Source organism: Copadichromis virginalis, linkage group LG6, assembly GCF_057382275.1.
Source record: "Copadichromis virginalis isolate Kocher_CV1m ecotype Utaka linkage group LG6, C_Virginalis_male_GT1.1, whole genome shotgun sequence".
Lineage (NCBI taxonomy): Eukaryota > Metazoa > Chordata > Actinopteri > Cichliformes > Cichlidae > Copadichromis > Copadichromis virginalis.
This window is the reverse complement of record NC_140623.1, coordinates 26,052,573-26,078,753: the sequence shown is the minus strand read 5'-3', so window position 1 is coordinate 26,078,753 and position 26,181 is coordinate 26,052,573. Positions and strand designations below refer to the sequence as shown.

The 26,181-nt window shown below is 41.1% G+C and overlaps 2 protein-coding genes across 10 annotated transcripts in view; one reads left to right on the top strand and one right to left on the bottom strand.

Annotated features, from left to right (window-relative positions):
- kdm4c (lysine (K)-specific demethylase 4C) overlaps positions 1 to 6,516 on the top strand; it is a 30,381-nt gene extending 23,865 nt beyond the window's left edge. For 4 of the 5 annotated variants that reach the window (XM_085459474.1, XM_085459476.1, XM_085459472.1 and 1 more), the window contains 4 exons: positions 2,304 to 2,474; positions 3,281 to 3,400; positions 5,154 to 5,246; positions 5,392 to 6,516. In XM_085459474.1, coding sequence (XP_085315600.1) covers positions 2,304 to 2,474; positions 3,281 to 3,400; positions 5,154 to 5,246; positions 5,392 to 5,559 — 552 coding nt within the window. In that variant the 3' untranslated portion in view covers positions 5,560 to 6,516. The remainder of the gene's footprint in view (positions 1 to 2,303; positions 2,475 to 3,280; positions 3,401 to 5,153; positions 5,247 to 5,391) is intronic. The other variant, XM_085459475.1, reaches the window with a different exon arrangement.
- Positions 6,517 to 13,268: 6,752 nt separating this feature from the next.
- Positions 13,269 to 26,181, bottom strand: part of ptprdb (protein tyrosine phosphatase receptor type Db) — a 164,293-nt gene continuing 151,380 nt past the window's right edge. For all 5 annotated transcript variants that reach the window (XM_085459469.1, XM_085459465.1, XM_085459467.1 and 2 more), the window contains 8 exons: positions 25,717 to 25,871; positions 23,885 to 24,170; positions 21,343 to 21,521; positions 21,132 to 21,258; positions 18,248 to 18,373; positions 18,002 to 18,156; positions 16,788 to 16,923; positions 13,269 to 16,693 (listed from right to left, as the gene is read on the bottom strand). In XM_085459469.1, the coding sequence (XP_085315595.1) occupies positions 16,625 to 16,693; positions 16,788 to 16,923; positions 18,002 to 18,156; positions 18,248 to 18,373; positions 21,132 to 21,258; positions 21,343 to 21,521; positions 23,885 to 24,170; positions 25,717 to 25,871 (1,233 nt within the window). In that variant the 3' untranslated portion in view covers positions 13,269 to 16,624. The remainder of the gene's footprint in view (positions 16,694 to 16,787; positions 16,924 to 18,001; positions 18,157 to 18,247; positions 18,374 to 21,131; positions 21,259 to 21,342; positions 21,522 to 23,884; positions 24,171 to 25,716; positions 25,872 to 26,181) is intronic.

The window sequence follows — 26,181 nt, the reverse complement described above, 5'->3', positions numbered from 1 at the left end:
GCCAGATAATTGAAAACAGCTTGTTAAAGGGGCCCCTTTATGTTATGCCTTTGTCTCTGTTTTACCTGTTGCAAATACTACAGCTGAACTGCCTGAATCACCTTGTTTGTAGTCGAGTCTTTCTTCCATAACTTATACAGGGCACTGTGTAACAACACATCGGCGTGATGCGTGCACAGTGGCTTGTTTGCACTCAAACAAAGAATGAACAACTACTATTTCCCTGCTAGAGCCTTTTTCTGCCAACTCTAACTCTATATTCTATTAATGAAGCACACCAAATGTTCTGTTGTTGGCTGCAAGAATGAACATAAGCATGTTCATTTACTCTTGGCATAAAAGAAGATGAAGATCCAATGGATTACTTTTATTTCTGATGTGAATGTCTCTGCAACACCAGGAAAATCCTTACACTTTATACTGTGTTAGCGTGGGATCTCCTCCTTCTCTAATGTACATGTTCTGTATTTTAATACAAACAAGCTCATAATAAATCATTCAATATTTTGTTTCAGTTAAAACAAATAAAGCGTAAGATAGTAAACTAATGTCCCCACTTTACAAACTGCTGCTCTGCACAACATATTCTCATTTGACCCCAAATACAATTGAACTTGTGGAATTCCCCCAAAATTGGGATGCTGTGTAAAATGTAAATAAAACCAGAATGAAGTGATTAAAAAAAACTCAAGTTTATATTTCGTTCACAATAGAATAAAGAAAACATATGAAATGTTAAAACTTAAGACATGGTAATATTTCATGAAAAATAGCAGCTCATTTTGAATTTGAGAGCAGCAGCACTCTAAACAATCTCTTAAAACTGGGGCAAGGGGCAACAAAAGGTTGGAAAAGTAAAAGGTGCTGAAAAGAAGGAGCTGGATGAACAATTTGCAACTAATTACGTCAATTGGCAGCTGGTTAGCCGCATGATGGGGAATAAAAAGAGCATTGCTAAAAACGATGTTTATAATTTGTGGAACAATTACAGAATAATCCTCTATAGTTCATAATACCAAAATATTTAAAGAATCTGGAGAAATCTCTGTGGACAATGGACAGGGCTGAAAAATCAGATTATGTTGGATGCCGCTGATGTTTGGTCCCTCAGATGGCACTTCATTTAAAACAGAAATGTTTCTGTCATGGAAACACTGCTGTCAGAAATCATTGTCTGTGAACACAGTCATTGGGCCATCTATAAATGCACGCTAAAGCTCTATCATGCAAGAAGAAGCCGTATGTGAACATGAGCCACGTGACATTTGGTAAATCATTCTGGTTATAGTCACATTTTAAACGGCGTTCCAGCAGCATTTTTTGTTTTTGGGGGGAATTGCGGTAGTTAATGTAGTTTGACATTAAGTATTTACTGCAGTCACTTGTAGGTTCAAGTTCAGCTCGTTGCTTTGTTCACTTGCATCATCTATAATAATGCTGGTAACTGAATTAAACGTATAAACTGAAACATTGTCCATGACAGTGCGGTTAGTAGTGCAACATTATGCTAGAAAAGGAGGAGAAAAGTGTGCAGTAAGTCTGTTTTGTTTTGGGTTTTTGTTTTTTGTTTTGTTTTTTGTTTTTTGTTTTTGTTTTTTTTGGGGGGGGGGTTGTTTTTTGTTTTAGTTTTGGGCATTTTTTTTATTTTTATGGATAAACCAGCTTAAGACACAAAAGATCATTATTACTGAGTTCAGTTATTTAACAGTTATTCTACTGGAACAGCCGTACAGAATTAACTGCTCGTTTAGAAGACTAATTGCTGTTTTAGAAAGTTCCCGCTTTAAGTGAGCGCAGCATACATTTGCACTGTGCCACAGTGGTGTGAGTGAATGCCAGTATCTAAAATGTCAAGGATGTACTTTCACAAATGAGTTCTTTGTGCTGGTACTGAAGAAAAGTTTTCTTTGGGGTCTTGTTAGAGCTGATGCCCAACTTACACTTAAACTCACACTAATTTAAGGTTTGTCTTCACTATGCTGCAACTAACTTGCATGGTGCAATTTCTTCCCTTCTAAATGCAAAGATAACAACCATACTCTGTTCGTACTGAGCTTAATTAAAAGTAAAAGTTGTACCTCGGTACAAGAAGCTGTCAAGATGACTTGAGAGACAGATCTATAAACCTGATTGTATTAAAAGCAGAGATTTGGGTATCAGAGCCTTTTATAATGCAAATAAATCTAACAGAACATTTCAGTTGTCACTTATTATATAACATTGCTGTACCCCAGTGGAATTTAGTTTGACTTTACTCTGTATTGCCATACATTAGTCTAATTGCTACTCTCTGTCTACACTAGAAGCAGCAAGCAAACCAAGCTTCTATCTCACTTGGCCAGACGGTGATCTCCAAACACAAGAACCTGCGCTACTACAGCTCCAAGGTCACGCAGATCACCTCCCAGACGTTCTACGAGGTCATGTTTGATGATGGCTCTTTCTCTAATGACACGTACCCCGAGGACATAGTGGTGAGGATATGTTTAATTAGACGCACACTCAAGAGGTCACTGCGTAGTTGTATGAGGTCAAACCAGTTGTTTAAATCCCCCTCGTTAAGAGGAACTTCTTTTTCTCCTTTGAAAATATGCTCTAGTGTTTCTCATTGTAAATCTTTCAGCGGGTTTCTGAAAGGGCCTTTCAGAGAAAAATACAATATCACACACCAGGGGTTTCGATGGGAGTATGGAAACTGACAGCTAAACGTGTGTTTCTATATTTAAGAGCACATTAAAGTTAAGAGCATTCAGTCCTGAGCCTCAGCTAGCTACCAAAGATATTGTATATTACACCAAAATAACTGAATGTGTATGTTTTGAAGCCTTGTGCTTGTTTTGTTAAAAAGCTATGTACACCTTAAAGCTTGTTGATTGTCTAGTGTTGAAGCCCCTTACATAGAAGACAAGAAAACAAGTTTCTCGGGGATATTCAGTGTGTCACGGTAGCACAAAGCATTCACGAGGTCCTGCTGTCTGAACACTGAAACAAAACCATTTGCTCTTTACATTACCATAGTGTCTCAACCATTTTGGGCTGAGAAGTTTTGTATGCAGCTTTGAGTTTAGATCTCAACAGCACTCGACTGTCAAATTCTCGACTATAGCAAAAGCTGTTGTCAGTCCACTTGAGTTTTTTTTAGCAGGTAAATATATCAAAGGGAATTACTCTCTTTAGCAGTTATCCTGACACCCACTTTGAATGACTTCTTCTGTCTTTTTGAAATTGTTTTGAAACACTTAGACACTTACAGACCATCTACTACTCTCTTGTATTTCAGAGCAGAGATTGTGTGAACCTGGGTGCTCCTGAAGTGGGGGAAGCTGTTCAAGTAAAATGGCCTGATGGGCTGTTCTACAGTGCCAAATACCTGGGATCCAACGTCTCCTACATGTACCAGGTACCTGAACATGCGATCCATCTGTAAACTACTCAGTCACGGCAGCAGTGAGTGAGCATGGGAGAGAAAAACAAATGGCCACGTTGTGCTGAATAGACTTTCAGGCATAGTTGCAGGTCAAAGCGGCATAGCAGTAAATTTGTTGAACTCCCTCAACGCTGACGTTGTCAATGTCCCCTGGTCTACGTGTGGACAGAAAAGACAGGGGGATTGAGGGAAGCGCTGAAGTCACGATGATCAAGAGGAGATTAAAGATGACGGGAGGGTAAAAGACAGACGTAGGAAGCAAAAGCTGTTTGGACATAGAGATAGAAAATGGGGAGAGGGGGAAAAAGACGGAGAGTGAGCAAGTGAAAAGTGACGGAAGAAGAGAAGGAGGTGACAATCTGCATTATTCAAACTCACTGAAATATTAACTAAGCTAAGACTCATGCAGCTTCCATTTAAGCTTTATTTAGGCGAGCTGGGCGTTAACCATTACTTATGCACAAATGCACCTGTGACGCAAAGACGGTTTAATATAGGTCAGATTAAGATGGGAAAAAATGGCTGGACAAGAACTTTCCATTGTCAAGGTGTATTTTAGAGATGAAGCCCCTGCTTTTTTCCAAGAACTCCAGCGTTAATGTTTAAAGAGCAGAGGTAACATGAAGATGGTCTTTATTTGATCTTTTTTTATTAGAGCTAAGGGGTGGAACGGCACACTTGTGCATTCTGGCAAAAATGTTGTTAAAGTGAGGGTTAAGAAATTCTTTGTGGCCTCTTATAGTCTGTAATAATGGTAGCCTGAAAAACACACAGAAAAAAGCCTGTGTTATATAAATGCCTGTGTAGGTTCTCAGCTATCCAGGTCATGGTACTCTAAGGAGCTTGGATAGAAAGCAACTGGACTCCCACTGTGAATGACCATCATTGAGCAGAGGGGGTGGCTTATGACACCACATTCAATTTTAAATTCAATTTCATTTATATAGCACCAGTTGCCTGAGGGTGCTTTTTATTGTAAGGTAAAGACCTACAATAATACAAAGAAAAGAGAAAATCTCAAAAATCATATGACTCCCTTTGAGCTAGCGCTTTGTTGACAGTGGGAAGGAAAAACTCCTTTTAACAGGAAGAAAATGCCAGCAGAAACAGCCTCTCTGAGATGCGGCCATCTGCCGCAACCAAAAGCCACTAGCATCTGCTCTCTTTTGGATTTTCTATTAGGTGTTTTTAGTACCTGCTTGGCCAGAGTTCCAGCTGAGCTGAGCTGGAATCCAAACTCGGACTCCTTCACAAGAATCAAAACCGCCATTTTTGAAGCTCGGCAATGAGGGAAATGCTATTTTGACACCTGGGCTCATGTGACAAGGCGTATGATTAATAGTAGGGTTTAAATACCGGAGAGACTCCAGCATTGGGTTTTAGATCTGAAGAAGCCTCTTGGATGAGAGGTGTAATTTCTTCAAGAAACTTTAAGAAGTCCAGTTGCCTTCTTTCCCAGCTCCTTAGACTGTTCTGCATTATTAATGCAACAAACCTACAGATACCACCATATGTAACTGCAGTATCAAAGATGATTAAGTAAAAAATATTTAGAAGACAGTTAAATGTAAATAGGAGGGTTTTTTTTTGGCTTTTTTTTAAGCAAAAATGTTCAGTAAATTTGGTGGCAAGATTTTGAGTGTGCATGTGCATGAAAACTGTATAAATGCAACACATTTCTTTAAAACCTCTTGGATAGCTGCTGATTGGTTTCACCTTATCTCAGGTGGAGTTTGAAGACGGCTCTCAGGTGCTGGCCAAAAGAGAAGATGTCTACACCTTAGACGAAGACCTCCCCAAAAAGGTGAAGCGCAGACTTGTAAGTATTAGATTTACAAGATTTACACATAAACTTTAAAAGCATAAGTTTCAAACTTCATTGGCATAAACAAACAGAATATTCTCATGCCATGTGGAACATTTTGCTATTACTCATTGGTGCTTTCTGATGTCTTGTTTTCTAGTCAACGGCCTCGAGCATGCGTTTCCAGGATGCTTTCTTCACCACGCAGGGGGAGAGGAAACGACAGAGAACGCCAAATTCACGCTTCCAGAAAGACTATGTGGCCCTGCCAGGCCTCCGTACAACTGCCAAAAGCACATGGGAGCAACGCAGCCACAAAGGGAAATGAAGTCATGGAGAAGCATCAATGACAAATGAATGCACTGAGTTAACAGTGGATGCAGAGGGGAGCTTGTTTGTGTGTGTGTGTGTGTGTGTGTGTGTGTGTGTGTGTGTGTGTGCTTGTAAGTTTTGGGGATTTGGGGATTGCTATTTACATCTTAACTCTTGCCCACACAAGTTTCCTGTGAAAAGTTCTGAGGAAATGATGTAAAGGGGGGTTGAATGAGGTGATGTGGATTAGGTGGATGTTGACTTGCGTGTGCTTCTACATTTTACATCAGTGACTGGATGGTGTAACAGGCAGGGGAGGAATTTTGATTGGACTCTTACAGAATGGGTTAACAGAGGGCATTGTTGCCTCAGTTGCCTAATGCTCTCACAACCGTCAGGGAAATTAATTGTGACTTATAATGGTCACATCACCCTTTTTTGGAATAACATTTTTTGCTTTGTACATGAAAACTTCAAAAAGCGATTTTTCTAATTAGCCCACATACGGTAGCCTTTTGGGTGATCTTTTAAGTTTTGATTTTCAATGTTTACGTTCTTTGCCTGTAGTATTTTCCTCATGTTTTACTGCATGTTCAGCATCGTCTCTTAACTGCTTCTGCCGGGCCGAGTCCAGTTACGCAAGAATGGCTTCCTCTCTGCCCATTTTTTAAAAAAAAAAATTCCCTTACAGATAAAAAATAAATAAATACATATGTGAATTGTGTAATTTCAAGTTTAAAAGCATTAAGAAAAATGACCACGTGCTCATAACTTCCTGTGGGGAAAAACAGACAGGAAGCCATAGCTTTGTGTTGGACTTTTCGTCCAATTAACGTGAAATGCTACTGTTGCCCTCTTGAATGAAACACATTGTTGAAATTATTTAAAATTTGTATTTATTTTTGGCTTGCTATAGTTAAGCTATTGCTAACTGCTGTAAGGAAAACAATAAAACATTACATATGTTTTTCTATTCAGTTTTCAGTTATTTTAACTCCAAAAGAAATGATAGTTTAGGAGCCACTGAAAAGCTTTTCAAAGCTATTATGAACACAAATACTGAAACAATCCCTGGGTGTTTAATAGTATATGCATTAGAGTATACAATGTAAGGTTTTAAAACTAGTGATAGATTACGGGTTTGTGGGCATTGCCACTAGGTACTGACATTAAATCATCTACAGTTGGGGAAAAATAAAAAGCCCACCTCTTGATTCATATGTGTGTAGAAGCACCTTTAGCAACAATAACCTGCAGCAGTTGTTTCCCGTATCACTTTGTCAGTCTCTCACATTGTTGTTGAGGAATTCTGGTCCACTCTTCTTTACAGTGTTGCTTCACTTCATTGAGGTTTGTGTGCATTTGTCTATGACAGCTCTGTTAAGGTTCCACCACAGCATTTCAGTTGGGCTGAGCTCTGGACTGCAACACCTTGATTCTTTTCTTTCAACTCTGTTGTACATTTGCCGCTGTGCTTGGCATCCTCCCCTATTGCATGACCCACTTCTGGCCAGACTATCAGACAGCTGGCCTCACATTTGATTCTAGAATACTTTGGTATACAGAGGAGTTTATGGTTAATTTGGAGACTGCAGGGTGCCCAGGTCGTGTGACTCAAAACAAGCCAGATGCAACTTTGCAAACATAAGCTGTGCTGCCGCGTTCTTCTTAAAGAGAAGAAGCCTTGTCCTGGCATCCCTTCCAAACAAGCCATACTTCTTTAATCTTTTATACTGCTAACTGAGGGCTGTACACTCTGAGATGTACTTCTGGTGTTTTTTGCAATTTTTCTGAGCAATGCACTGTCTGACCTTGGGATTTATTCCCAGGAAGACTGGCGAGTGCCTCGAATGTTTTCCATTTGGAAATAATCTTTTTCCTAGTAGAATGATCATCTTGAAATTGTTCGGAAATGGCATTATAACCTGTCCAGATTGATCCGCAAACTTCTGCTTTGCAGAGGTGCTCACACTTGCTGACAGTCAATTAAGTGCTGCTACTTACCCTTTTAATTCCAGCACATGACTGCAAAGAACCATGTGAAACTTTCTTTTTCACACAACTGCAGAGTAGATGAAAAGAGGCTGATGTCAGGAAGTCATCACATGATCAATTATTGTCTTCAGTAATATCACTGAATTTATTTCAAACCATTATTTTTGTCATGCTCTCACCTCTTGGCACAGTGGTTTAAATTTGTTATGCTTTCAAAGATATAACAGTAAATTATGTTTAAATATTAAACTTTTCTGATGTGTTCAGGTTTTCATAAATGCTTTTAGAAACCAAAGCTTCAAGTGCAAGTCAGAAGTACCGGTTACATATGTTTAATCTGGGATACTCTGAACTATGGGGTCAGCCCTTGCAGGTACATACTGTATAAGGGCGCCTCACACTGAACGATAAGGAGCAGAGTGTTCCCAGCAGCTTGGCAGAGCAAACGGAAAGTGAAATCCATGCGGTATCTTAACTGGCTTCAAAAAGCTTTGTACTCCCATGGAAACCACGTCACAGCCAGCTTCAGATGGCTCTTTGTGATACTGAAGCCAAAGCAAGAAGACAAGTCAGCTTTGATGAAAAATGCCAAAAAAGAGAGCTAAACATCCTTTTAACACCGTTCTTTTGTGCGCCCATAATACCCAATCACGCTACCCCTGCTGTTCTTTCAAGTCCTGTAGGACTTTTTTTCTAAACCTTTGACAAAAACATATCCGAGCAGGCCTTTTAGCTGCTGGTAAATATTCAAAGTTATGCACTGGGTGCTGTGCTATTGAAAAGGTTTACTCCTTTTACCAGGGTAGACTTTGTTAGGAGTCTAATGTTTTGGCCAGCTATATTAGAATTTTTGGATCCTTCTTGAGAATAAAGAGGAAAAGTTAAACTGAAGGTTTGAACAAAGAATTCAAATCTAATTGAAGATACATTTCTTATTTGCATAGTTTGAGTTGTAAGCCAGTTATCGTTGTCGTTGTCACTATAAAGCTTTAAAAAAAAATTAGTGCATCATATGTCAATCTGTCACACTTAATGACTCGATTATTTATTGTTCTAACTAATCTGTCAGAACTCACAGGTCAGCTCAAACTTTAAGCTATAACCACAGCTGGACTGGCCATTGGGCATACCGGTGGGCCGATGGTGATTTTTCATTTTTATGTTTGCTTGTTTTTGTAACGTATAAACAATGAAAGGTGGTGGATTAGCCAACAATAAAAGACACAAAGCTGGAGTTATTCTGTGTCTTTGCTGCACAGCTGCCTCTTCTTCTCTCATTCTCTCCCCTCCCTCTCCTGTTGCTACTTCAATCATGAAACTGATCAATGATCAGCTGATCGTCTCTTTTGTCTGTTTATTGCCCACTTTGCGCCAGAAAGAGGAAACCAGCGGATGTCGCGCTAAACAACAGCAGCACGTTTAATCCTGATCAGCTGTTGTTTGAATTTATTTAATATTACTTTCTAATATCAGCTGATGTTCGCTGGAGCCACAGCTGTAAAAGCTGCTGGTCATGATATCGGTTTGGATATCTGGTGAGAGGGAAGCATGAAGATGATACACTGTATACAAATCATACATATATATCAACATGACAGTGTACATCACTGTCACAACTGGTCAATACCCGGGCCGATCTTTTGTCCCAGTCCAGCCCTGGCTATAACTTATTTAGGAATTTCAGTAACATGCATTAATAAAATTTATGCACTCAGTGCTTTCTCTTTACAATACGTTTCACAGTCAGTCAGGAAGTGCTGAATTACTTTTCCTCTATTATCACACTATCAAGTGTGACAGGATAATGGGCAGAGTTATTTAGGTAAGCCAGACCTCTATTTGCACTTGCTTAACCTCTCACAAAGATGGAAGTTTATTTTAGCTAGACTGCTTGGTTTGAGTATTTCATAAATTGCTGGGATTTTCCCACACAACCGTCTCCAGGGTTTAGAGAGAATGGTCAGAGGAAGATGAAAGACAAAATAAATGGCCGTTCTCTTGGTGAAAAATGCCTTGTTGGTGTTAGAGGCCAGTGGAGAATGACCTTTGAGCTCATAGGAAGGCAACAATAACTTAAAATAAATGCCCAAGGTAGGCAGAAGCACATCTGCAAATGCACAACATGTTTTTGTTACAGCAGCAAAGACCACATGTGGTGCCACTCCTGTCAGCCAAAAACGGGAAACTGACCTACAACTCACACCAGCTCATCAAAGTTGGACAATAGATGATAAAAAGAATATTCCCAGGTCTACAGAGTTTCTGTCTTGAAATTCAGATACTGGGGTCCGAATTTGCACGGTGCAACAAACAATGTGAAAGTATGGATCCTTTCTTGTATCTTGTATCCATCCAGTTCAGGCTGGTAGTTGGGGTGTAATGGGATGGGGCATATTTTCTTTTGCCTATCAGTTGAACAATGTTTAAACAACACAGAAAAAATTAAGGCAGTTCTGAAGGCAAAACCCAGTACAAAAGAGGCAAAACAGAGAGCACGGGGATAAGTGTAATGATGTAAAAGGCCAAACAAGGGGAAGTGAGATGATAGTTCATAGTACAGGCAAACATTAAAACATTGGTGATTTAGCAAAAGACAGCTCTCAAATGTTCCCTCAGAAAAAAAAAAGGCTCATTTATTTTCTGTGCCTATACTGAAGTACGAGCCACACATGAATAAGCATCAGCTTCAGCTCTTTCCACTTATTGCCTGAATCTGTTTTCTAATATGACTTTAACAAGACTAAAAGAATAGCACAAAGTCCCGTGAGGCTGCAGTGCTCATTGCACATCCAAACACATTATTGCTGATAAACTGCTGGATCTAAAGCACGGAGATGAAAAAAGAGAGAAAAAAGGAGAAAAAATGTTGCTATTCTGAACATTTTTCCATTAACTGGGGAGTAAAATGTTTTTGGTATGACCAGAGGGTGGCATGAAAGGCTGTCTGTCTGTACAATGACCATATTAGTACACCAGACTCAGCTCTGCAGTCAGAATAAGTTAAGCTGCTGTAAAATATTGTGATTTAATTACTATATTATTATTATCTTGGTTTTAGAAACGCCTCAACAGTGGCTTATGGCTGATAAGGCCTTCGTGCCATTCACATAATAAGAAACACATTAGTTTAAAGAGGAAATAAGAAAGGAATCATTTCAAAGAAGCAGTTAATTAACCAGCAGTAAATGAAGCTTTCACAACAACCACAGTAACTACCACACCACAGTTGGCCTAGCAAAATATAACATCTCAAAAGGAATCAAATAAATCAAACTTAGAGAAAGAGAATCGTTACAAGAGCTGAGCAAATTACAACACTAGAAGAGATAATCGCCCATGTTTTCGTCTTGGATCAGTATTTTTCATCAGTCACAGGTCGAATAACTCACAGGGAAATCCCCCCCCCCCCCCCCCCCCCCCCCCCCACACACACACACACACAGACACAGGAATGGGTCTGAATCCAGAGGTGGAATATTGGAGTGAGGGGGTGCTGTCCAGTGGTTATTTCAGTTACTGCTGCCTTCCTCTCACTTTTGGCATCGACGAGGCATTTTGGCCCAGAGAACTGCTGCTTGCCAGATATTTAGCCTTTTTCGGCTTTTTTCTTTATGAACCCCAGAGAGATGCTTGTCCAGGAAAATCGTGGGTGGGTAGATCAGCAATTCCTGTAATACTCAGGCCAGGCCATCTGGCACCGCTTAAATCACCTTTCTTCCCCATTCTGAAGCATGGTTTGAACTTCAACAGGTGGTCTAAACCATGTCTTCATGCCTAAATGAACAGATGTATTGCCATGTGATTGGCTGATTGTAGATTTTTGTTGGCAAACAGTAGAGCAGGTGTACCTAATAAAGTGGTGTATTAACATGAAATGTAATTGTCTCCACGTACGATGATATTATTGTTTTGACTGCTGCCAGCGTAAAGATGCTTTGAAGGGAAAAACTGTGGAAAATCACGTTTGTTATGAGCTGTAAAGGCACCTTTGTTTGCCCTTTTGTGGAGATTGAGTTGCTATTAGCGTTGCTGTTTTGCTGAAAATGTGTACAAGAAAATACTCACCTGCATCTATTTCCTGCCTGCTGGAGCCCATTTGAAGGTGCTCACATTTATAAAAAATAATAATAGTTTTACTGTTTGTTAATTTAGTTTTTATGACTTAGCTTGCTAAGTCTTGTCGGTGGAGTTTGTCTGAATTTGGTTTTCTGTTGCTCCTGGAATAACAGCCTGTAAGCAATATTTTATTTTCTTGTAGCCCATAGACAGTACTGACAACCGTTCTCAACAGTTACACAGTGTATTATTAATTTTTTATACATTTTATACATCTCATAAAATCTACACATTATGCATGAATTACTGAAAAGAATGGGACTTAACGCTGCATATTCACATTGCTCAAAATAATTAAAGGAACACTTTCAAAGCACATCAGCCTTCAATGGGGAAAAAATCATGCTGGATATCTATGGTAAATGGCCTGTATTTATATAGCGCTTTACTAGTCCCTAAGGACCCCAAAGCACTTTACATATCCAGTCATCCACCCATTCACACACACTGGTGATGGCAAACTACATTGTAGCCACAGCCACCCTTGGGCGCACTGACAGAGGCGAGGCTGCCGGACACTGGCGCCACCGGGCCCTCTGACCGCCACCAGTAGGCAATGGGTGAAGTGTCTTGCCGAGACTGTCCAAGCCGGGGCTCGAACCGGCAACCTTCCGATTACAAGGCGAACTCCCAACTCTTGAGCCACGATCACCCCACAGCCCATATCTACACTGATATGGGCTGGGTACATCGTCAGATGGAAATGAAAATGGAGGATCTCCTACCTGACTGAGCTCCTGGGCAGTCTGAGGTCCAACCTGGCTGGTGGTTGAACCGAAACATAACATCCCACAGCCACAGGTTTTCTATTGGATTTATGACAGGCGAGAGTGGGGGCTGGTCAGTGGTACCAAGGCACTGACTGTCAGCACCGCCATGGGGTCTGTTAATGTGTCTGAGGATTTCATCCCAATACCTAATGCCTAGCCTATAGAGGTCTGTGTGCCCCATGATGAATATGCCTCCCCATCCCATCAATCGATCATGCTGAACATTATTCACAGTCATGTGTCACATGTGCTCAGGGTGAACTTGCTGTAAACAGCACAGGACAACATTCAGGGTGCCAGGCACAGGCCTCACTAGAGGACATCCGATCCTTAGGTCACCCTCATGAACTTCCTATTGCACTGTTGTGTTCGTATTGTTTTGTTCAGTCTGCTGTTTTTTTGCACACTTGCACTTTATGTAGTCCTGTGTTGATCGTCTGTTATATGTAACACCATGGTCTTGGAGGAACACTGTCTTGTTTCCCTGTGTGAGGTACCACTGTACCACTGATTGAAATGACAATAAAAGCACTTGACTTGACTTGAAGTCTGATTGTTTGGTCAAACACATTCCCACTTGTGGCCTGCTGGAGATCTTCGTGTCATTTTTCACTAAAATCACCATCCTGCAGTAGCTACGTAAATCTAGAGATAATATCAATCCCTGTTTCAGGTCTCGGCAGTTCTGACTAGATTCTGTATGTAAGTGGTTAATTAAAATTTCCATGTACATAGACACCAACAGATTTGGTGTTTTTGCTGATTTATCACAGATAACCTTCATTTGTAGCCCAAATTTTGAATTCAAAGGTTGACTCAACATTTAAAAATGACAGCGGTAACAGTCATTTTCACTTGAGTTTATTTGTAACAAATGAAACTTGTGTCGATAAAGAACAGAAATCCATACAGACCTGTTTTTCAGTTTTCACGCGCTCCGAGAACCAATGTAAGAAAATAAAAAGCACTTGTTGACTCGGAGCAGAAAACGGAAACAAAAAGGTTTACATGTACAGACCAATTGGAGGTAACTGATCCCAATAACACATCATATTTTCATTTTTTTATACAATTTATAAACTCCAGTTTAATCCATCTACATGATACATCAGGGTAAAATAGAACACTTCGTTTTGTGAAACTTCTCTTTTGTGGTACAACAAATCCACAATGTGATGTATTGCACATACTGCTGTGCCATAAAAACTGTGACTTGTGGTGCATCCTTTTATTATATCGCTCTGTATATCTGATAAATCTCTATTCATTCTTTGCCGTTATCATCAGTTAATTCATTTACTTTTACGTAGTCATCTATTTATGCATTTCAATTACTCTCTGTGTTTTGTGTTATTTACATATACACAACCGTGTGAGCATTGCAGGGTCCATCTTTGCTGAGTTCAAGTAAGACTCCTTTTTTTGAGGGGGGGAGGCCGGGGCTATCGGAGTTAACAGGATACTAAATATTAGTGCATAGTACAAAGAGAGAAAGTGCAAGTCTTCCCGTAACAGGTGCGACCAAAGGGGCATCTCGAAAGTGGTACCATGCATACAAACAACAACAAGGTTACTTTAAGATGGTGGAAAACTGTCAACAATCCCTCATATGGCCGAGAGTTAATGGGCTTACAAAAAAATGAGTATATACTGTAGGTTCTGTGTCAGCGGAGACGTAGCACCTGAACTTCTCTCAGCCTTCGTTTTTGAAAGAAAAGGAAAAATGCGGAACAGCAGAATGAGGAACACAGATGACCCACTGTGACTGATTTTAGGTAAATGGCTTCAGCTGGGATACTTAAGCATCCTCTTACGGGCTGATGCTCCTCCTTTCAAACAGACTGACAAAGAGCCATTCAGCTTTTACAGATTTCTATACAGCCGAGCAAGTATGACTTGTTCGAGCCAGCTCAAAGTCTGCACCAAAATTTCATGGCGGGTAAAAGAAAAGTGTCCGTAATGACAGTATATCCACAAAGCCTGTGTAAGGAAAAGATGGAAAGCTTGACGTAGAACCTTAAAAAAACGATCAGTCTGTCTTGCTAATAACCTACTTTAAAACCACATTTTTTCTGCAGTCGAGTCTCTTGTAACATATGCTTATTTTCTTTTGAATGAAAAGAGATATGATGATGCAGTTGCTGGGTTTAAAATGTGAGTACGACTGTCCAGCCTACACAAACCCTTCCATTCAAAATTTCACAGCCAAAAACAACAAAACAACAACAAAGAACAAAGAAAAAAAAGAACAAAACAAAACAAAAAAAATCCCATAAAATACTTTTTCACATACTGTAACATAACAAAAACACACACACACACACACATTCGGTTCACACAAGCATACATAAAATACACAAAAACCCTTTAAAGTAACTTTATCAAAATAGGCGTGTAATATAAGGCACTAGAAATCTAAAATTAAAATACTTATTAGATGCAGTTTGTAATATGACTTCGATCATTCGTTGCTCGCCGTGACACAAAGAAGGATGACATCATCTACTGGACATGTGACTTGATTAAAAAAAAAAAATCGACTTCCTAAGAGGTCAGAGGTTATTTCTCTAACACTTTTATATGGTGGAGGGAACATCAAGTGTAACATCCTTGTGTCTGGAAAATGATGCACCATCATCAGTATTATCGTCGTCATCATCACCGTCATCATCATCATGGCATATAACTGCAGTTAGTGACTTGACACAAAAATATATAATACATCTACTTATTGCACACTGAATCAGACACAGAGAAAAGTCAACGGTGAGCATTCCAGTAAGAAAATTGTTCTCCTTTTCCCATCCCTTTCCTGCTCGCTCGTCTCGCTTTCTGCTTAGGAAATCTTAATGAAGCTTATTTGGACACCTAATATTTTGTCTGCTCTCTGCGCTTACTAGCTTCAGTCGTGGTCCGCCCAGCTTTCTTTCGGGCTACGCGCAGAACAACGTGGCGGGATTATTCTGGGGACTTTCTGGTAGCAGCAGTGCTAATACTGTACCCCGGCGGGCCCTCGGGAATTGAGAAATTACCGTCTTCGTGTCTTTAAACGTCGCAAGTGAGACAGTAATGAGGCTGAGAGTCCTGTGTGCATGCGAAACGTGTGGGTGGAGAATACAGGAGAGTGACACTCGATTTTTTTTCATAGAACTGTGAACATTTTCCACACTAGATTTGATTGTACACTTTAAAACAGTACCGTATCACTTTAACAAAAGAAAAAGAAAATGGCTACAGCTCATTGGATTACACAGAAAAAAAAAAAGCAACTTTGCCCATGTATGGGCAACGGTGACAAAATCATAAACCTATAAGAATGGAAAAACAGAACGTGCCATATGGAATATCCAGTTTTTAAAAAACAATATAGTCACATATTTTTTCTAGAAAACTAAATTAATGTTTTACTTTGCAGTATGCATTTTTAGACCTCAGTAAACCTTCCCTTATCTTAAATCGTGAAGCATAAGGTTGAACTGGTGGTGTTTATTACTGTATGGTAGAAATGTCTTCTTTTTCATTCACAGGAAACAAGAGTCTGTTTCCAAAATAAGACAGAAAAAAACAACCCACACTTCTTGTGTCTTTTTTTTTTTTAAGTTGCGTGTTCTTGGTCTTTTTAATACTCTGTGCTCTGTGTTTTCAGGCTCCTGTTGGCAATTCTCTGGTGCTTGATATCCCAGTTCTTTCTTGTCCACGAGGTTTCCATAAGATGGATTTGTAGCTTCCTTCTGAACTGTCCTCGAGATAGAAAAATCGAAATTTCCTGTGACAGAAAAAAATGCTGTAGCTGGGTCCCGTATTTAGGTTGGTGATGCTACACTGGTGGAGTTCCACACCCAAACAACAAAAAACGCAATCTGGGTGCTCGGAAAAGCACTGAAACAAATAAAAAAAGAAAAAATCTATATTTGATCAAGTATTCTGATTGGAACAGTGGTTGAAGTTGCTGCTTCAGACTGACCAATGGGTGTGTTTGGGCTGAGGGTGGCAGGAAAACACCCTTGTCAAGCAGGTTGCTATGGCTCAGTTAGAGGTGCTGTTTCTAGGTACGGATAAGCCGATGGTCCCCCTTCACTCTGCATGCAGTGGCAAAGTCTTCATACCTGCACATCGCAACCTAGTGCATTTATTCTGGCTGTGCATAACATGAGAAAAATGCACTCGGTTGAACGTGCGCATGATCGACAGCCACTGGGTTTATGTTGCATAGTGATCAAAGCTTCCCAGGTACTCCAGACTGGCGCGGTAGCAGAACTGGTACTGGTCCTAGAGGGAAGCAGAAGAATTGTGAAGAAGAGAAGAAAGACTAAACGAACATTCAAGTGTTCTTTGAAGACGTGAAGTGGTTTAGAAAGCTCACCTCTGTCTGAACGGTGGCTGGTCTCTGGGTGCGCAGCATCTTGACAGTCTGGAAAATATCCACCACTCCCTCGTACCTCATCCTCTCTAGCACGATGCTGAGGGTGATGAACACACCGGTCCTTCCTACACCAGCACTGTTGGAGCACAGGTGGAAACGTATTCAGAGCTGGAAATACATCTCCTTATGTATGCATCATGCACTAGCTCAGTTTGCTACTAGTCGTGCCAAACCGTTATTCTGAATATTTGCTCACACGTGGTGCAGCAAGCGGTGGTGGTGCTTTATTAGCGTATCAGCAAGAAAAAAAGTCCAGTGCTGTGAAAAACTATTTCCCTCTTCCTGATTTCATATTTTTTCCAATATCGGTCACAGCTAGGTGTTTCAACCATCAAAGAAGTTTTAATATTAGACAAAGAAAACCAAGTAAATACAAAATAGACTTTAAAAAAAAGGTTTTTGCCCAGTCTCTTTCTTATTTTTGAATCATGAACTCTGACCTTAACTAAGGCAAGTGAGGCTTACAGTTGTTTAGATGTTTTTCTGGGTTCTTTTGTGACCTCTAGGTAATCAGCATGGTAATTCTGTTAGCCCTGTCATTCCTAGGATGGTTCACTACTGCTCTGAGTTTTCTCCATTTATGGCCTTCACTGTGGTTCCCTGGAGTCCCTAAGCCTTAGAAATGGCTTTGTAATCCTTTTCAGACTGATAGATGTTAGTGACTTTATATCTCAGCTGTTTCTTTAGATCGTGGCATCATCTGTTGTTTTTTTTGGGAGATCTTTTAGCAACATCACTTTGTCCGAAAGGCTCTATTCAAGTGATTTCTTGATTCAACTGGTTTGGGAGTAATCAGGCCAGAGTGTGGTATTGAAATTTAACTCAACTTAGCTTCCCAAAAAATGGATTTTTTCACAGTTAATCTATCATTTAACTACTTTTTCACATAGAAGCAGGAAGGTTTGTTTTTTTCCCTTATTAAATGAAATCATTATTTAAAAACTGCATTTTTCATTTATCTTTGTCTGATATTAAAGCACTGTATATATTTAACAGAGAAGTGGAATAAATTTAACGTAAAAGATTCCCCAAGTCTTTACTCAAGCAGAAACAAAATGTTCCAAGAATTGTAGGTATTCTTTTTTATCGAGTCTGCACAACTTAATGAACAATATGTGAAATGTTGAGGTATTTGTAGGCAGCCTAGACCTTACCTGCAGTGCACAGTAATTGGCCCGTCCTGGCCAAACTGTTCTTTAGTTTTATGCACTTGGCCAATAAAATCAATAAATCCTTCTCCTGACTTTGGCACTCCTTGCTCGGGCCAGTCTGTGAACTGGAACTGACGAACTGTCCGTGACTGGCCATCCTGGGTGAAAGAAAATATGGTAATTTGAAACTCAGAAAATTCTGGAAGCCAGTACAAATTAGTCTGTCTTGCTCACAGGCTGACGACTCACCCTGGCATCAGTGACTTTGAACTCTCTCAAGATGTACTGGGGCATGTTGTACTCAGCCATGGGATCCACCACAAAGTACTGGTACCTGGCTGAGCGCTCTGCAGGCCAGTACTGGTGACACTTCTCCTGTAGAGTACAAAGGCTTCTCTTCAGAGCGCTGCATCATATTTAAAGTACTCAGTGTGTGAGGAGAACCATTTCTAGGCAATTTATAACGGAAATGTCACCATAACTTGTGATATTCATTATTCATTTCAAGACCATCTCAATGCAGATGAGATATTATGTTCACTGAATTAATACTGAAAGTCATATCACTCTCACTGTGCCATGCATAATGCTTCATAACGCCCAAACATTTATTATATTTAATTCATTATATTAAATTTTTGATAGATTTCCCCCCCCCAAAATTGCAAATTCTTAATCACGAAACATTCGCTTTTCCCCTATTGCAGGCATCAAAAGCTATTCTGCTGCCCATTTTAAGAGGACATTGTTATTCACAGTTCCGTCCTCTCCTGATGTAAACTTCTGCAACAACAACACATGGAGCTGCTCATTATGCTGCTATTCAGTCAGCCCTTCAATATATTCTTTTACTGAAAATAATTAGCTCAAATGACAATATATTGTGTGATACTGCATGTTTTTTTTTTTTTTTTTTTGGAAGTGACATCAGAAACAGCAGCATGTGACATCACGTGATGGCGGAGCTTCAGTTCATCCTTTGTCATCCTTTTTTTTTTTTTTTTTTTTAATAGGACAGGGGGAAAGAATGAAAGAAAGAGGGGGAGAGGAAGAAAGAAAACCAAAGGGGAGAAGAGACGGTGAGAAGGGGGGGAAGAGAGAAAAAAAAAACAAAAAAAAAAAAAAAAACTCCTGGGTCACCTGTATGGAGAGAAAGAAAAACAAAAAAAACAGGGGAGACAGCAAACAACAAAGAGCAACATAATAATAAAAAAAACAAAGCACCATCACAATAAACTAGCTAGTCATAGATATCAATAGTTACTAAATAATAAACGATATTGTGCAGCACGCAAGATAGACAGTGCACAGTGTGTTTTGAGGCAGCAGCCAAGAAAGCTGTAGTCCGCATCTGTGAATACCCGTGTGTACACCTGTGTGCATACCTGTGTGGATCAGCATGCTTGCATTCCAAAGGTTTCTCCATGTAATGATCTGCTAGAGAGTGTGGGGAGCCACAGCCCCGTCCTCTATGGTATCAAGCAGGTATGGAGGAGATCAAAACTCCAGACATCCAGAGGCACCCAGAACACAAGAGACCAAGGAAGACCCACAGAGGGGCAGCCGCGCCACTGTCCCAGTAAGAGCTAAGGAGAGTCCCAGATGAGAGCTCATTCAGCAGCCGCGGAGCAGAAGCCAGGGGGAGTTGCAGTGACGCGCCCGTGAGCTCCGCCGGCAGCCAGCTGTGCCTGAGTGACCGAGCCCCAGGCCGAGAGGCCGGGGGCACCCCACCTCCAAAGTGGCCCGAGCGAGCCCCAATAAGCGGCCGCCAAGGAGTGAGCCGGTGTGTACCCGGACACCCACCCCCAGATACAAAGAACCACCAACGCACCGATACCTGAGGGAGTCCGCCACCAGCAGGGGAAGTGGTGGTGGGTGGAGATAGGCCTCCAAACCTTGGAGGGCCCGAGATGCATCCTCTTACGGGCTGATACTGCATGTTATAGTACACGCTTAGGCACTTAATCAAGGGAAAAATGTGGGTCTATTGTTTAAAAGCTGCAGCTAGCCCAAACACATTTAATTAATGTGAGTTTCAAAGGATTTGTAAATTCTTTGTCTAGTTTTTAGTTAAGAGCTTGTACAGCTACACACATCTCCATACTGGTAATTCTCTGGGCTCTGAATAGCCGAATAGGATGGTCTGCTTTCCTTCTGTGAAGTGACATGCTTTTTTGTTGTTAACTGAAGTTATTTGTAACCTCTTCAGGTTCCTTTGGTCTAAAATATAAGACTTTATAGAGCCTAACAATGGGAGTGGAAATCAGTCTATATGTTGTTGTTGTTTTTATCTTTAACCATTCTATCGCGTGTGAAAATCAATATTTGTAATTACCACCTTTATTCTTCAACACAGACTACTAGGCAAGCTTTGTTGTTATTTCTTTATTTCTACTTTAAGTAGTCTTCAGGAATGGATCTCTGAGACTCTTTGGCATATCACAGTCTTTTCTTTCTCTTTTCCTTCCTTAAGAGGAACTTCTTGACAGCAACCCTTTCACTGAGACCATCCTGATGAAGCTTCAGGTAACAGTGGGTGGGTCGTCTGTAGGGCCAGATGCGTCTCTCAGGCCCTGTGTCAGGTCTTTGCAGCATTTTTTTCCTATTTCTCCAGGACATGACTGTCAGGTGCTAACAGGTTTTCAGTTAATAGCCCTTTGAAAGCTGCCTTGTTAGTGCAAAAAAAAGCTATTTTATGATAATGGGCTGTGTAATTTTTTGGCATTTTCTGTAATTTCAACTAAAGAAATTGGAACAAACTGTGTTTTTGTGATGGGTTGTTAGTAACAAAGTGCCTAAAGCTACAATTTAAAATTGCTTCTTTGCTAAGCTGCTTTGTGTAGACCCAACACTGGTTCATCTCTTGAGTTCAGTTCCTTTTTATCCTTGAACGGTTCATAGGTCAGTGTTAAGTAGCTCAACATTCCTCTGAAATGGTCAAGCACTGGACTGAAAATGAGTAGAAAAGCTGCCAATGTCCAAAGGAAAAAAACCAACATGTAGCTCAAGACTTTTGCACAGTACTGTGATACGCTAATTAAAAAGACATTCAACCAGTGCAGCTATATGTTTTTATCCTGCAGGACCAATGCATGTATCACATTTGAGTGTGTTTGAGTGCATTTATCCGTACCCGTCCCATTTCTCTCAGTTTGGTTAGCATGACAACAATGGTGGAGTTATGTTCCCACAGCATCCTCCAGTAGTCCTCTGTGGTCTCAGCCAGTGGGCCCTGGGTTGCTATATAGGCCTTCTGCTGCCTATAAACACATGGATAAGTATAAATGAAAATAAATTTCTCCCCATGCGTGAGAACATTGTAAAGTGACTGATGTTAAACTGACCTGTATCCATCAATGAAGCTGGCATTGATGTAGTCGGATCCTTCCACTCCTCTGATTGGCTGCAGACACACACGCGTGGTCTCGTAGGGCATGATATTCACCAGCCGGTTTTTGAACTTGTTGCACGGCAGATTGGCACTCACAAACCGTGATGTGTGGGCCTTGGCACTGGCCAGACGCTGAAATATAAGAAATAAAGGAAATATGCTGTAATATTGTGCAGATGAAAATTACAGAAAAAGAATTACAAGCAGCACTGATGAGAGCACTGAAATGATGGCGAAATAAAAAAGGACGGATAAGCAAGGAAGTAAAAGAAAAAAAAAGTACTCTTTTAAAAAGCACAAGGTTTGGTTTTTTATTGGACAAGTGGAATTAGAAAACCATCTTTAATCTGCAGGCCTCAGGATATTTAGTCAGACATCTTCAACTGAATCAACACAGCAGGGCCGATATAGGGGACGAGGGCAGCGGTAGGGAATGGAACAGGGAGAGGAAGGAGAAAATCAAAAGTCAGGGGGCAGGAAACCACAAGGCCCCACACTGTCTCAACACACACATGTGAACCACAGTTGATCCAGTCAAAAAAAAAAAGAAAAAGAAAAACTGGAACACACACATTCATATGTGGATATGTGCAGACAGGCAGCCGTAAGTACATGCAGTACACTCGCTCACACTCGACCACTGGATGACACGGTTTAAAAAGAAACACAGAGAAACAGAGAATAGGCAGAGGGAAACCGCAGACTCAGGGGGAAACAATGGGGTCTCATGAACCCAACGTCTACCATCAGCGGCTACCGGAGTGCTGTGGGAGAAACAGCAGTACCTTATTTTCTTACAGACAGACTGAGCTGGAAAATCCCCACTAATCACAAGTTCACCAGTACATTCTGGGTACTCTGAACCCAGTTTCCAGCATCAACAATAGTAATTCTTCATGTCATTTGGTTTGAATTTGACGCGGTCTTATCAATAAAGCCTGGCAAAAACAAAGCTTTTCACCGCTTCGATACATGCCAATATTTTTCACCAAGGAGAAAATCATGCCCTCCTGGCAAGCTCCGAGAACTCCACCAATAAACTCTCTGTGAAAAGAAACAAAAACACGGCGTATTAAGGTGTTGGATTACCAAAAGCAGCCAGAAAACATTCACCTCTCCCTTTTCCTCACACGCTTGCTTCAACTTTGTGATTTTATTTGAGGGACATGACGCCTCTTACACGAGAAGTTCCAACCTTTTGGTGTTTTGTTGACGGAGGTGGAAAGTAATCTTTCAGACGGTGGGCTGTGATATACCACGCGAGTTCAAGTGAGATGAAATATGGTGAGTGGGACAACCCCGCCATGTGTTTCACATCAATCTAAGGCTGTGAAAACAATACAGCGAGCGCTCAGTTCATTGTCATTCTGAGGGGAGCGCTCCTATTAGAGGGAGGGAGGACAGCTGGGGCATAGGATGAGGGAGATTGCTCAGAGTCACTTTGTGTTTACCTTGCCCTCTGATTGTCTGAGCAGACACAAGCCATTCCTGGGAAAAATTAAGCCACCTGCTTTCAACGTATACCTGTAAAGCTACAACCGATTCTCTCTTTTTCACCCAGCCAGGCCAGTCAGGTCTGCAGAGAACTCATCTGGCATGAGGTAAACAACACAGTAAACAAAATAACAACTAGAATATAATGAAAATAACACTTCCCAGCAAGACTTTGAATCCCTTATGTTCTCACTGCGATTGTTTATGATGCCTACATTTGCTGTTCTCACTTTATATTCTAATCAGCTCCCTAAAGTTTTGAAAAAGCTGTTATAACTTCCAACCCCCTAAGATTTTATTACAAACTTCAACTTTCTGGCCTACATTATTTGGTCTTTACGTGCATGCCTATCAAACTTCCCAAACTGCGATGCTTTCAGAAACCCTCAGAAAAGCTAACTCTCTTACCTTAGATTCAAAAGGTGCAATCCCATAATCCCCTTCAAATCCAACCATCTATATGAATCTCTCAGAGGGGGATTGAAACTGTAAGAACCACTAACAGCCCTGGGAAAGATGCTCAGGGGCTATCAAAGTCAAAGCTTCCTGAATTAAACATTCTGTATGTCATTTTAGACAACGTTCTTCCCAAGCTTTGGTGGTAAGAACCATCTTCCTATGAAAACCCTCAGCATGGGACCTGAAGTGCAACTTTGTTTTTTGGTCAATTATAGCTTTCAAGGTCAAGAATTAAATATGAAATATGAACGTTTGCTCTATTCTTTATATGGACAGAATGGCCAGTAGGTAAAGTCTTCAGACAGTGATTTATCCCGCTGGATATCTCTGAGCAGGCCCTGAAGATCTGCAGTGCTTCAAAGATGCTTTCACTGGCTCTTACTGTTAACCTTTTAGGTGGCGAAGGGCAAGAAAAAGACAACTCGGCCTTACAGAAACCAGTGAAGTGTTACATTATTATCATGAATCGGTTTTATGAACCACCATAAATCTGTAGGGCTTAATTTTATAGCCTTCGGAGGAACAAAGTGAATCCTCCTCACCTTGAACTCCAGCTCCATGCCGGTGACATTTTCTCCTGGTTCAATCTGCGTCAGCCTCTGGATGTAGGAGTACAGGTTCCTCGCAGGGACTTCGGTGTTCCCGCAGGTCACCGCCTCCAGCAGTGCATCGTGAATGAAGATGTACTGGTCTTCCGTCTGCACCATGTAGTTCCTCTCGGAGCGCATCAGCGTGACATGACCGTAGATGTCGATGGTCTTCTCATGCTTGATTCGCTCTGTCATGGCATCAATCACAATGAAACAGCCAGTGCGGCCCACTCCAGCACTGGAAATAGGAAAAGAGAACCAGATAGTGAGGTTATTTTCTCACATAAACTGCAGTGTGTGCGCTGTGTCCTAATACCTGGTGCAAATCTGTCCCCGCAGAGCTCAAACATAACATGCTTTGCCTAAATCAGCTAACTATCATCGAGATCCCAGCCAGCAATATTTCCGTCAAAGCAGGTAAAAATTGACATCAGCGATGAGTCAGCAACACTGTCTCGCTGGCATTAAGAAGATATCCTCCCTATCGACACACGATCCGGAAATATAATACCGTTAGCTGCCCACCCAAACACTTCACATTTTTGCTGTGCTAGTAAACGGTGAGACAACCTGACCAAGCAAGTTTGTGCAAGTGAATAGAAAATTCTTTATGTGGTTAAATGAATATCGGTGTGCATGCGCGGGAGCGTTGTCGAGGTGGAATGAGATTTGGTCCGTTGTTTGATACAGAGGTTGGTTGAAATGTAAAAGCACATTATGATGGAGTCTTGCCAGGATAATTAAATTTGACTGATAATCCTGTTAGATACTCCATCTGACTGCTACGGAAGATTAGGAAGAGCTGCTCTCCTGCCAACCTTCTCCGCTGCGTCCCGCCCCCGTCGCTCTGCCTCTTTTTCTCCCCGATAAGTACCCTCTCACGCCAGCCCCGACACTTTTTCACACTCACATTTGTCCTTTTCTTCTTCTTGGAAACCATTTTCTCTCCATCTTTCCTTTTCTTTAATTCATCACTTTCATTCACTGTGTCCTGGATTTGACCTCACCTTCTTTTTTCTCACTCTGCACACATCTCCTCCTCTAACTCCCAGTCCCTCGCTACCTTTCCCTCTCCATCATTGTCTCAGCCTTACCCCCTTCCCCTCCTTCATTCTCCTCCACATCCATACCTCACTAATTCTTCCTCCCGAGAGTTTCTGTTCCATATTCCCACTGCCCTGCTCTATCTTTTTTTCTCTGCGATTGCCAGTAAGAGCAAACAGAAGCTTCATTCGAGCTCTGGAGCTAAACGCTGTGCCAAGCCCGTAATGACAAGCTCCCAGAGTCTCTTCTCCATCCAACACATTGGCCTCCTGCTGCTCAGACAGCAGCTCATTTGAATATAAACTTGTGAACCCAGATGTACCCCCAGCCTAAATGGTATATTGTCAACTGTGAAAGCTAATTATGGAAAATAGGGTCAGCATGGTAGCTGATGATGGAGATGAAGGAGGTTGTTGTGGGAGGAATGTGGGTGTCTAAGCCAGCCAGGATGTTTGGGGTTTGCATAATCGCAGGTCAATCTTATTTTACTTCAGCGCCTCTGAACTATTTTATACAAGCACCCTTGGACTCTTGTTGATTTTCGCCGACTGCCAGGCTTTTGAAAATGTTGTTAACTCATAAATGCCAAAATAACGCATAAGTGTTTCATGCAGACTCACAAACACACAGTCACGGAGCAGACCTGTTTCCTTTATGGTTGTGGATGGATATCATAAATAATTCTGGTTCAGTGAATAATAAGAATGGATGAGCCGAACTGAAAATACACAGACACATACCTGCAATGGACAACCATGGGTCCCGCATCTGGAGGATTGCAGGCCTTGACCCGGCGAAGGAAGGCCAGGAAGGGGGTGGGATGTTCAGGCACCCCGTGGTCTGGCCAGGCTGTAAACTGGAAGTGACGGACTTCACGCTTCTCATTTGAGCCACTCTGGTTGAGCAGATTAGACGTGGGGTTAAATATAAAGACTTAGTTATTCTGTAATTTTTGTAAATGTCCACAAATCCCATTAAAAAAACGTAAACAAGCATGTCATGAGCTGCCCAGGCTATCAGGTTTAGTCTAGTTTATTTTAAAAGAAATCTGCAGGGCACTATAGTTTTTGGCAAACACTGCTCAAATATAAAGAAAGTGTATTAGTTGGCACTCTCTTCAGCCACTGATTAATACGCTGATGTGGTTTGATCACTCATTACAGCAGCAGGATGGTTTATAGTGTGAGCTCTCAGAGCTAGCTCTA